The sequence below is a fragment of the Monopterus albus genome, unplaced genomic scaffold (genome assembly GCF_001952655.1).
Source record: "Monopterus albus unplaced genomic scaffold, M_albus_1.0 scaffold492.1, whole genome shotgun sequence".
NCBI classification, from domain to species: Eukaryota; Metazoa; Chordata; class Actinopteri; order Synbranchiformes; family Synbranchidae; genus Monopterus; species Monopterus albus.
The window spans coordinates 112,921-124,056 of NW_018128372.1; the positions used below are offsets into that span (position 1 = coordinate 112,921).

Consider the following 11,136-nt stretch of genomic DNA (forward strand, 5'->3'; position numbering starts at 1 on the left):
TTTAGTTGTTTATATTGTGGCAACCTTTTAATACAATCTAGTATCACAGTTTAGTGTAATCACTATGGAACAATGGGTGATGCTTCTGGGTGTTTTTCATTTTGAAGTGTGTGTCACTGATGTCCCTGCTGACTTTATGGATTTGGTTCAGAAGATTACTCTGAATGAGGCCCATATTGACAGAGAGAGGATGTTTTATGTAGGCTGTTAATAACAGATACAGTATTAGTGTGTCAGGAGCAGTTACAAAGTACGTCTGTCTGCCTCTGATGTTAAAGTACTCTGAGGTTAGTCTTGACTGAAGTAAAGGGGTACATAATACAGTGGGAACAGCAAGAATCCAGTCTGCCACAGCTATACTAGGAGCGCTAGGTATCTACTCCGGCATCTTGCTACTTATACTGTCATGTAGTTGTTGCTTTTAAGTAATATTTGTTTGAACTAATTTGCATTCTGTTTTATCTATATATACATGATAATGATTTAGTTTTCTGTGTGCATTGTGTTAAGCACTTTGAATTGCTGTTGCATATGAAAATGTGCTATATAAACAAACTTGCCTTGCTTTACACTGAATCAGGACAAACTGGTTTGCTCAAGTAGTACTGGCTGGGGGCTATGGGAAGCAGGGTTGGACAGTCCAGCCTTGACCTGAAAATGTATTAATTGTCCTGTCCACCATACAATTTTAAGATTCACATCATGTTTCCAGTGTTCTGATTTCTTTGCTAATGTCAGGCTTCATTTGGTTCTGAAATTGCAAAAGGGACAAAACCTAACCTTTGATAGCTAATGGTGTTGTCCTTCAGCCTAAGTTAATTCAGCAAAGATCTTTGGTCCCAGGTAAACACATAATTTAAAATGTCATTTGCATCTAATAATATTTAATCACTGTATAGTGCTCTGTGTGTATGTGGAAGTTTTCAACCTGTTCTCACTTCCAGACAGTCAAATATGGAGACAAGGGGACATGCAGAAAATTTACTGAGAAAATTCACATCCTGGTTCCTGGGAGTCTTTTCTTCCAGCATTGTGCAGGCTTTTTTTGAGTGACTGGATATTAAAATATTTCAGTTTGTCGGTGTTTCTTGGTTGTCGATACAATAGGTGGCGGTATGTACCTTGTAAGATGTTTTTGCGACCCACGAACAGAGGAAGAAGAAGAAGAAGAATTATTGGAAATAAAAAAAGCAGCATATTGTAGTGGAGAGGCAAAATCGTTAATTAGATCAGTAGTGATTAAGGCATAAGAGATAAGAGAATGTGATTCTGATATTAAAGAGAGAGAGAGAGAGTACTATAAAATTCAGAAATCACTTAATGAAAAACAGGTCATAGGAATGTTCTGTAATCAAAAAGAGGAGGTTAAATCTAAAAACAATATTATATTTAATGGGGGAAAAGTCAGTCAAATCTTTGACAGTGGTGTAGTGTTCCAGAAAATGTTGAGCACATGATTATGCATTATTATAAATATAATTCAGAGAGAAAGACACACAAAAGGATTGTGTGCGAAGCAAGACAGGAGTGGTGTTTAAAATCACGACTGGACACAGAGAAAGGATTTAGGGTAATTAGAGGGGGAGTGATTATATTAATTTTGAGACAGGATTAGTAAATAGGATATAATGGCTCTACACACTCCGGTACAGTAGGTGGTGGTATCCGCCAGAAAACAAAAAGAAGCAGTAGAAGAAGAATCAGTAGCAGACGTAATAGTAATAGACTAAAATAGATGTGAGAAAAAATTTGTATTTAGTTAAAGTATATTTTCCGAACAGCCATGGATGTTGCCCTATATCTGATAGCTGCTGCTATCCTCATTGTCCTGATTTTGTTTGCGTTGAAGGTGCGGAGGAGAACGCAGGAAGGTAAGGAGCAGACCCAAGTGAACTAAGCTGATGTTAGTTATTAGCATAGTGTTTGTCAAGTTGTTTGTTTAACATACGGTCATTAAGGTTTGCACATTTTCGACACAGTGTAATACGTTTGACATTCTCATGAAGATTGAAGCAGTAAAGGGGCATATCTGTGATTAAAGCCGTTAACGTATCAGCTGTTTCTGACTTAATGTTAGATAGTCATCTCGTAGCTGATCTGCCAAACTACGGAAGCTGCAGTGGGCTGCTTGAACCCGATTTATTTTTTACGCTCTTAGTAAAGCCGTTTATTTAATAACCACACAAAAACAAGCGTGCGGGACAGAGAAGGACTTGAATAGCTTTTGGTGTTACTTTTGTCTTATTTTCCATCTGTTTTGTTATACTTTTACATTGGCAAAGCAGTTATTTTAAAACGCTGTTTAGTTTCCATTAAAATTAATTGATTACTGTTTGTAAAAATGTAAGAACTACTTTATATAAAACTATTTAAGCATTCTGTTCTGCATGATGTACTAGAACCCACTTCCCAACAACAACAACAATAATCCCACTCCAGTTCTAGTGCCCCCCCCCCGTACCAAATGTTTGGTGAATTATGTGTATTGCATACATATTAGTGTGATGTGTTAATGTGCTCAGCTGATGAGGAACAGTGGCGGGATGTTGTCCAGGCAGCAGGGCCCCCTCTGCGGGCAGCAGAGGAGCGAGGAGCCGGCATGCCTCGCAGGAGGAGGAACCTTGCCGCGATGGCCAACAGAAGACCACAGAGAGAAGCTGTGGAACATGGTAAACTGTGGGAGACAGCATACATAGAGAATGCAAGATGTAGCACACAAATCCACAAAAATTTGTTATAAAATTATAACTAGACAGTAATATAGATTTAATAAAGTATACAGACATATCCCAGTCAGAGCGGCATCTCAAAATTTAAGACATCTCATGAGTAAAAATAAGATTTTTAAAGACATTGCCTTAAATTTTTTAAATTACATTTAATACTTTTAAAGAACCCATCCTGCTACATGTCCTTATAAACCTAGAATTTTTGGGTTGTGTGGAAATTAAAAAAACACTGAAGTGGAAATCAAAAGAAGCCAACTGGTCTTCAGAGTAAAATCATTAGTCAAAGGTTCCATCTCCACTTAAACAAGTCTTGTGATCTGTATAATGTGGGATGTGAGGAACATGTAAGTAGTGTGCTGTTGGTTTCAGAGGAGGAACATGTAGTGGAAGAAGAGCTGGAGCAACAGAACTTCCCATCGACAGCTAAAGTAGGAGCCAAAAAGCAGAAGAAGCTGGAAGAGAAACAGGCCAAGAAAGCGCAGAGAGAGGTGAGAGAGACGTACTGTACATCAGAGTATGCAGTCACACTGAACTCCTGTGCTTTTGCAGGAACATCCAGCGTTTTGTTGTCTTGTGCTGTATTGTGTTGCACTTTATTTTCAGGCAGAGATGGAGGAGAGGGAGGAAAGGAAGAGGATGCAGGAGCTCAGAGAGCAGGAGAGACGGCAGGAGGAGGAGAGGGAGCGATTGCTGGAACAGAAACAGGTTGCACACACTGTCCTCTCAGCTCTATTATCCCTGTGTGTTTGTCAGAGGTGATCTTGAGACTATGCTGGTGTATATTCAGGAGGAGGAGGAACATCGGGCCAAAGAGGAGCAGGAGAGACGGGAGGAGGAGGAGTACTTAAGGCTCAAAGCCTCCTTCATCATAGAAGACCAGGGAGAGGAGGAGCAGCTGACTGAGGACCGGTCACACAACCTGCTGCAAGAATTCATCCAGTACATCAAGGTGAAACTGACAGACCCTAAACATTGTTGCTTATACTGAGGAATCTGAATGAAGTTTAAACAGTGTCCCCTTTGTCTCGCAGAGCTCCAAGGTGGTGCTCCTGGAGGACTTGGCTTCTCATTTTGGGATGAGGACACGGGATGCTATCACCAGACTGCAGAACCTGTTAGCTGAGGGCGCCCTCACAGGTTAGTGTGAGAGGGGTGGAGCCAGAGGATCACTGGCTCCTGCTAAAAACCTGATCGGCCCCTGAAGTGCCCCTGTTCTGTCAGTAGTCTTGACTTACTCCACAGCACCTCTTGTGTTTTGAATCCAGGCAGATCAAGTCATTAGATATTGAGTTTGTGAGGCCCTTCAGCTGTAGTCATGAAACCCACAGGCCTGTAATTGTTGTTGAGATGAGGAATGTGTATAATGTGCCTGAACTTTAATTCAGGTTAGTGATGTGTATATCTGTGTGTGCATTAACAGTAACAATGAAGCTCCATACACCTTTACACTTAAATTCTTCTGTGCTCATGTTCGGTTTTTCTTCACTAAACACACTGATTATAATGGTACACCATCATGTATGTTTTATTTTATATATTTGCAGAGCTTTCCCAAGGTAGAGAAATAGCCAATCAGCTGTTTGATTAGCTTGGCGATGCTGTCAATCACACAGAAGTTTGTCCAAACACTGATTATTGTGCCTGTGCCCAAGCATTTCTATAGTAGGGAAAACCCTCTAAATAAAGAATTGTGCATGAATGTTACATGCATACTTAGCCTCTTTGTGTAAAATGTGGCCCCTGATTTATAAAAAGCCTAGATCTGCCCCTGTAGTGTGACCAGGGCTGCTATGGATGTAGCCGCTCAGAGTATGGTGTATGTTTGTTGCAGGAGTGATTGATGACAGAGGGAAGTTTATCTCCATCACTCCAGAAGAGCTAGACTCGGTGGCTCAGTTCATCAGACAGAGAGGCAGAATTTCCATCTCAGAGCTGGTGCAGGCCAGTAATTGTCTGATTAACCTGATGCCTGAGAGTCGCAGCACCACCTGATGGACGCCAGGCTGCTGCAGGACACCTGAACGACTGCTGAAAAAAGAGCTGAACTCAGATCTGTGTGAGTGAAAAGCACATAACAGCTGGTGCATTGTGCCTGTGGTCCTGCGGGTAACATCACAGCTCAGTAGCCCTTGTGTGAAATAAACATATAGTAACACACTCTGTATGACATTAAATTAACAAACCTATCAATGTGTGATTTTATTGCAAATGATGTGACCTGCACTGTTTAAGAACAGTAGACAGGCAGGTCATGTGGCAGAGTTTATAGACTGACCATGGAGTTAGTGACTGTGTTAATGAAGTCAGGATGGTTTGGTATCTGGTTTTCATAAGTCTTGCAGTTGATGAAGTTAAATTTGAGTCCTCAAGCCTAAAATAATCTCAGAGATAGAGAAGGATTTCAGCTGGATGTCTCCTGATCTTTATCGTGGACTCTCTGTCCTCTCTGACTCAGTTTTCCCATCTCCCATGTAGAGATGGCTCCTCTATCCTGAAAATACAAAAAAAATACACCAGTCCACTCCCCCAATAAACAGTAATATTTAGCATAACACAGATACTGTTTTCTATAAACAAACTATGTTTTAATGTGAACTAACCCAGCATACCTTTATTAGAACACCCAAGGATGCCAGTTCATTTCTGAGGGTGTCACAAGCTTTGAGGAGAGGGATTCTGTCTGCATAGAGTCCAGGTTTGCTTGGAGCATTCTGACGGGATAGCGCGAACGCTCGGACTTCGCTTCTGAAACGAGTCAGTTGCTCCACGACGCCCTGCAGACTTCCACAGCTGCTCACCACGTCAACCTCCTGCACATCATTGCAGAGAGAAGAAACAGCTCTTTCTATACTGGGACCGATTTAAAAGATCTTGTGATATTCTCTGTTTATCTTATCGTCACCAAACTCCATGTGCATACTAAAGCTAAATCCGTCCTACAAACAGGTGTGTGTACTGACCCGACTGTGCAGCAGATCAATCCCAAAAATATCCAAGACCTCTCTGATGTAGCTGATCATTGCTCCAAACACTGTCGGGCTCCGAGATTCTTCGTCCGACTGAGCAAATATACAACATATACACACATCATTCCACTAACAGTCCTTTGAGCTCCTCATTTGACATTTCTAACCACTTATGTCACCACAAAGTCCATCTGAAATTTTGGTTTTAAGTAGCTTCGTCACCACTGCTAGAGTGTGGATACCTGAACTGAGCACGATAGGACTTGTCGGTATCTGAGGGTTCTGACCTGTAGTTCAAACTTTAGTCTAGATGGCTGGAGTTTGGTTTAATGATAAGGGGAAAAGCACCGAACACACTCAGCTGTGTCGAGCTTGGACGCCACAGGTGGCCACGGGTCATGTTCGGACAGAAATATACTTCCTGGTTCACACTCTAGCCACTGTCCATCTGCACAGAAATGATTTTGCTGCTAGTGTCGGCCTGATAGTAGGTAGGTAGTCACATGACCCGTCTGTCCAACATTCTGATTGTAGCCACTGCTGCTTACACTAGTTTACCAGGAGAATGAGTAGAACTGTAACCTTTGGTTTGTTTATGAAGAATAAAATGGTGAATTACCGTAGAAACAGGCCGGAGCTGGCAGTTGCCATGATAAACCAGATTCATTACAGCATCAATGGCTCTAGGGGTATCAAAATCATCTGCCAGAGCTTTAACTACACTGGATTTAGCCTCAGCCAACCTGAAGAAACACAAGAACACAGGTTCTACTTATCAGTTGAACCATAAATGTAACAGTTACATAACACATAACAGTTTCTTATTTGCTTCATTTTTAGGTTTTTGTATGACCCTTCCGTCATAAGAACTAGACTTCAAAGACAATCAGACCAGATGGATATTCTGTATAGGAACAACTTTTCTAAAGTGACGCAAAATTTAAACTAATAGTCCAAAAATAATCGCAAATTTCCCATACACTGTAATAGTGGTAGACCAATTGATTGGATAGTCGATTAATTGGGCTGATAATCAGCATTTTAGATAGTCGTCATGACCGATGTCAGTAGTTTTATTTATTTATTTTTTTTTTTACACAGAGTTTAGTTTTTTGACTACTTGGAGTGCAGAGTGTAGCAAACAGACAATGATCATTATTTTCAAATACTAGAAATAAGTCATAATTCATTTGTGCTAAATAAATGCTCATTTAAGTTCTGCACATTTGTCTCATTTGTTATTATTTGATTGCTGCATTTTATGCGATGCAAAAAGGAAAAAATATTATACTGGCCATTATATAATTACTCTATTGGCCATTGAAAAACCATATTGGTCCTATGTTGTGAGGTCAAAAGGTCACGAGATCTTTAGCGATGTTATGCCCGAAGCAGACAACTCGGTACCTTATTGACCTTTCAAGGCAGGTGTATTGTGGTGCAGTGTTTCGATGCCTCGCTTTAACGTGAGAGAAAAAAAAAAAAATCACGTGACTGCCCCAAACAAGGCCTCATTACCTCACATGCGAATATGTCGTAGCACAAGAAAACCCAAAACCAACAAAGTTCGCAGGTTATAAAACAGCCGGTGACCACAGAACATGAAAGACTAAAATGACACTACAACAGAAACAAATAAGATGAACACAAATGATCAATACATGAATGAACTGATCAGAATGTAAAAGGAAGTTATTACCTCTCCCAGAGAAAAGCTTCTTGTACAGGTGAGCACTGCAGCTGACCCTTCATGTAGGCCTGAACATCATGGATGAAGGTGGAGATGGTCACTAGAGAGGTCCGAGCCTTGGCCATGCTGCCGTCACTGTAGTCTATAGCTGTGGAAACACCGCAGCAAGTCCTGAATACTGTAATGGGATGGGTGATGTCTACTGAATCAGACAAAGCCTACAGTAAAACTTCGCAATGGATGATGGCATGTCAGTTTGCAGCTAAACGTAACCCTTTGGCCTTCTGGTAATACTTTATGGCATGCTGTAATTAATTTTCCTACCTGATCTGTATTTTGCCAAAAGGCAAAACATCCTGAATTCATCAGCTGAGTAAGACTGCAGGAAATCCTGATGGAAGATAAAGATTTTTAAAAGAACTTGCAATATACAATATAAAAGATACATACATTAATTCTATCAAATCAGTCAATACATGCTTAATAATTCAAGAAGACTTTACCTTGATGGTGATATAGTTCTTTAAAGATTTAGACATTTTCTCCATGCTGCCTTTTAGGTGTAAATGTCCTAAAAACACAATAGCAATTTTCAGATTGAAAGCTAATGTACTGCAGTACCATGGCCATACATGACAAGATGGCGCCGCTGTCTTTGGCTTGCCGCTTGCTCCTCCTATGCTCGTTTTCTTTTGTGATTTTCGATACTGTTTTTGTTTTGTCAACGTTGGTATACAATCGCTTGACACTTCTAGATATTCACAACTCAATGCCTGTCTATCGAGGCTATCAATCGAATCCACCTCCACCCCGTTAGCGTCCATACCTTTTTTCCTCAAGCATCCTGTTGGCCCTCTTCCGAGCCGTTTTCATAGTTCTAGTATTCATAGTTCTAGTATTTTACAATAACCTCCTTCACCTGGAGGGGGCAGGTGTGGACCAACACCTGTCTGAATGGATCATAAACTACCTCACAAACAGACCTCAATTCGTAAGGCTGCGGGACTGTGTGTCGGATGTGGTAGTCTGCAGCACAGGGCATTGTAAATAGGCTCATGTGTAATATCTTGTTCCTGATCTCTCTCAAATACTGTACATTGCCCTGCTTTAGGTATTTTTGCGTAGTTGCCCTAGAGATCCTTATGGCTGAAACACAGGTTTCTTTCCCCCATTGTGAGATCAATTGTGTGAGTAATATTCGATTGTTCTTGATTTCCTGGTTGTTTAGTCTCTACTGCTGTTCCTGATTCTTTCCAGTGCTGCTTTGCCCTGTTTTTAGGTACCTTTGATTTGCTTATTTGTGCTGTGTAAAATGTAACGTTCTGATGATGCAACTTTTATAATCCTTGTATCTTCCTAATGCTTTGTTGCCTTTATGTAACTTTTTATTTTAAGACTAAGTGTTCTTTGTTACTACATACTTGCATACGCATGCGCCGCGCGGAGTGGCAGTAAGTTACAGCAGCTGTGTCCTCGTTGTGTTCTTTCCTGTGTTTCTATGAAGTTCTGTTCTTATGTGTCTGTTCTTAGGGTGGTGTCTGTTCTTATGGTGTTATGTTGGTTGTTCTCTATTGCTGCTGTAACACAGAAATTTCCCCACTGTGGGATCAGTAAAGTACCTACCTACCTACCTATCCCTCAACAACAAGACTTTTGTTCTTAATGACCTTATTTCCATGTATGACCTGGATTTGCTCTTTCTCACTGAGACCTAACACAAGGCGATAATAGTCCGTTCTCTGAGTTCCTCCCGGCTGGATATTCGTTTTTTAACACCCCGTGCCCTGCTGGCAGAGGCGGTGTTCTGGTGTCTGTCTTCAAGCCTACCTTAAAATGCCGCCTCATCCCTTCAAGAGCTATTCCAGCTTTGAGCTACAAATTTTTGTTTTAATGCTGCACTGCCCGATCTTACGTGCAGTGGTTTATCGCCCGCCTAAATCTAAGGACTTCATTAATGAATTCGGGGAACTCCTGACGGAGCTCATCCCACAGTTTGACAGCTTTCTTATCTGTGGAGATTTTAACATCCACGTTAACTGTGCTTCCGACCAGCTAGCGAATGACTTTAATTCCCTATTGGACTCTTTTGATCTCATCCAGTCAGTAGTATCTCCCACTCATCAACGTAGGGGCACACTCAACCTCGTCATCTCGAGGGGATTGTCTGTGTGCATTGGGGATGTATCAAATATGGCTATTTCTGATCATTTTTTCATCCGTTTTGAGGTCCTAGCCCCGCTACGTCTACATAGACCCACGGCTCTTCGTCAGTGCCACAGGGTGATCACCCCTACTACAGCCTCTGATTTTGCTGCTGCTTTCCTAGCCTCTGACGTTTATTCTTCAGAAGCCCTGAAGCCTCCGTCATGCCGATGTCTTTCTCTCCTCATTCGAACTCTACATGCTCCCGGATTATGGATTCCATCACACCCTTCAGAAAAAAGATATCTAGAAACACTTCTGCCCCGTGGTTAAATGACACCACCCGGGCATTGCGGAGACGCTGCAGGCAGGCTGAGCGTAGACGGAAGAAGGATGGCCTGCATGTCTCTCTGGGTGTGTTAAGAGACAGTTTGGTTACCTATCAGAAATCTGTAAAAGATGCTAAAACTGAATACCTTTCTAACATTATTTCGAATAATATTCATCATTCTAGAGTTCTTTTTAAGCATGCTATAGTGAGACCTCTCCTTAAGAAGCCCAACCTCGACCCCACTATTTTGTGGAAACAATACAGTAGAGAATTTGACAGCAATTATCAGAACTAAAGGGAAACAGAAGTGTCTGTGATGGTGGATTTACCTGAGTGGAGGAAGTAGTTTGCCCACTGTCTGCACTGGTGATAGGCTTCGCTCTGGGCGATCTCATTCTCATGGTGAGGAAAGGCCAAGTCGATACCTCCAGAGTGGATATCCAGCTGACTCCCAAACACAAAGCTGAAACCACCATAGAAACAACACTGCACTGAGTCTGACAAGCCTGCAATGTCATTATTTAGCACTCTAGCACGAGAGCATAGTGCTGTGTTTCTGGCTGCTGTGTATGTTAGCCCAAAAACTAATGCTTCTGCGGCTCTCAGCAAACTCTATGATGTCATCGGCGCGTTAGAGACAGCGCACCCCGATGCTGTATTTATCGCTGCAGGCGACTTTAACCAGTGCAATTTACGGACTGTTCTTCTCAAATATTACCAACATGTGAACATTCCTACCCGGGGCAAAAACACTCTAGATCATGTTTAGAGTAACATACAGTGGGTACGGAAAGTATTCAGACCCCCTTAAATTTTTCACTCTTTGTTATATTGCAGCCATATGCTAAAATCATTTAAGTTCATTTTTTTCCTCATTAATGTACACACAGCACCCCATATTGACAGAAAAACACAGAATTTTTGACATTTTTGCAGATTTATTAAAAAAGAAAAACTGAAATATCACATGGTCATAAGTATTCAGACCCTTTGCTGTGACACTCATATATTTAACTTAGGCGCTGTCCATTTCTTCTGATCATCCCTGAGATGGTTCTACACCTTCATTTGAGTCCAACTGTGTTTGATTATACTGATTGGACGTGATTAGGAAAGCCACACACCTGTCTACATAAGACCCTACAGCTCACAGTGCATGTCAGAGCAAATGAGAATCATGAGGTCAAAGGAACTGCCTGAAGAGCTCAGAGACAGAATTGTGGCAAGGCACAGATCTGGCAAAGGTTACAAAAAAATTTCTGCTGCACTTAAGATTCC

The 11,136-nt window shown here is 41.4% G+C and overlaps 2 protein-coding genes across 3 annotated transcripts in view; one reads left to right on the top strand and one right to left on the bottom strand.

The window, feature by feature from the left end:
• Nucleotides 1–1,629: 1,629 nt before the first annotated feature.
• On the top strand, nucleotides 1,630–4,740 carry ddrgk1 (DDRGK domain containing 1). The gene is made up of 7 exons (XM_020587981.1): nucleotides 1,630–1,871; nucleotides 2,523–2,669; nucleotides 3,099–3,217; nucleotides 3,333–3,434; nucleotides 3,517–3,678; nucleotides 3,761–3,866; nucleotides 4,561–4,740. The coding sequence occupies exons 1-7, from the start codon at nucleotides 1,784–1,786 to the stop codon at nucleotides 4,719–4,721; spliced, it is 885 nt and encodes a 294-aa protein (XP_020443637.1). The 5' UTR covers nucleotides 1,630–1,783; the 3' UTR covers nucleotides 4,722–4,740.
• Nucleotides 4,741–5,116: 376 nt separating this feature from the next.
• cars2 (cysteinyl-tRNA synthetase 2, mitochondrial) overlaps nucleotides 5,117–11,136 on the bottom strand; it is an 18,955-nt gene continuing 12,935 nt past the window's right edge. For both annotated transcript variants that reach the window (XM_020587975.1, XM_020587976.1), the window contains exons 8-15: nucleotides 10,188–10,321; nucleotides 7,889–7,956; nucleotides 7,710–7,776; nucleotides 7,395–7,533; nucleotides 6,315–6,438; nucleotides 5,690–5,788; nucleotides 5,339–5,539; nucleotides 5,117–5,220 (exon numbers count right to left, since the gene is read on the bottom strand). In XM_020587975.1, coding sequence (XP_020443631.1) covers nucleotides 5,131–5,220; nucleotides 5,339–5,539; nucleotides 5,690–5,788; nucleotides 6,315–6,438; nucleotides 7,395–7,533; nucleotides 7,710–7,776; nucleotides 7,889–7,956; nucleotides 10,188–10,321 — 922 coding nt within the window. In that variant the 3' untranslated portion in view covers nucleotides 5,117–5,130. The remainder of the gene's footprint in view (nucleotides 5,221–5,338; nucleotides 5,540–5,689; nucleotides 5,789–6,314; nucleotides 6,439–7,394; nucleotides 7,534–7,709; nucleotides 7,777–7,888; nucleotides 7,957–10,187; nucleotides 10,322–11,136) is intronic.

What these genes read in the sequence shown, in the direction of transcription:
- ddrgk1 (XM_020587981.1), top strand. Translation starts at nt 1,784, where the DNA reads ATGGATGTTGCCCTATATCTGATAGCTGCTGCTATCCTCATTGTCCTG. An exon ending in GAGAGAAGCTGTGGAACATG is followed by an intron (nt 2,670 to 3,098) that starts GTAAACTGTGGG and finishes TGTTGGTTTCAG; the next exon opens with AGGAGGAACATGTAGTGGAA. An exon ending in AGCTGAGGGCGCCCTCACAG is followed by an intron (nt 3,867 to 4,560) that starts GTTAGTGTGAGA and finishes TGTTTGTTGCAG; the next exon opens with GAGTGATTGATGACAGAGGG.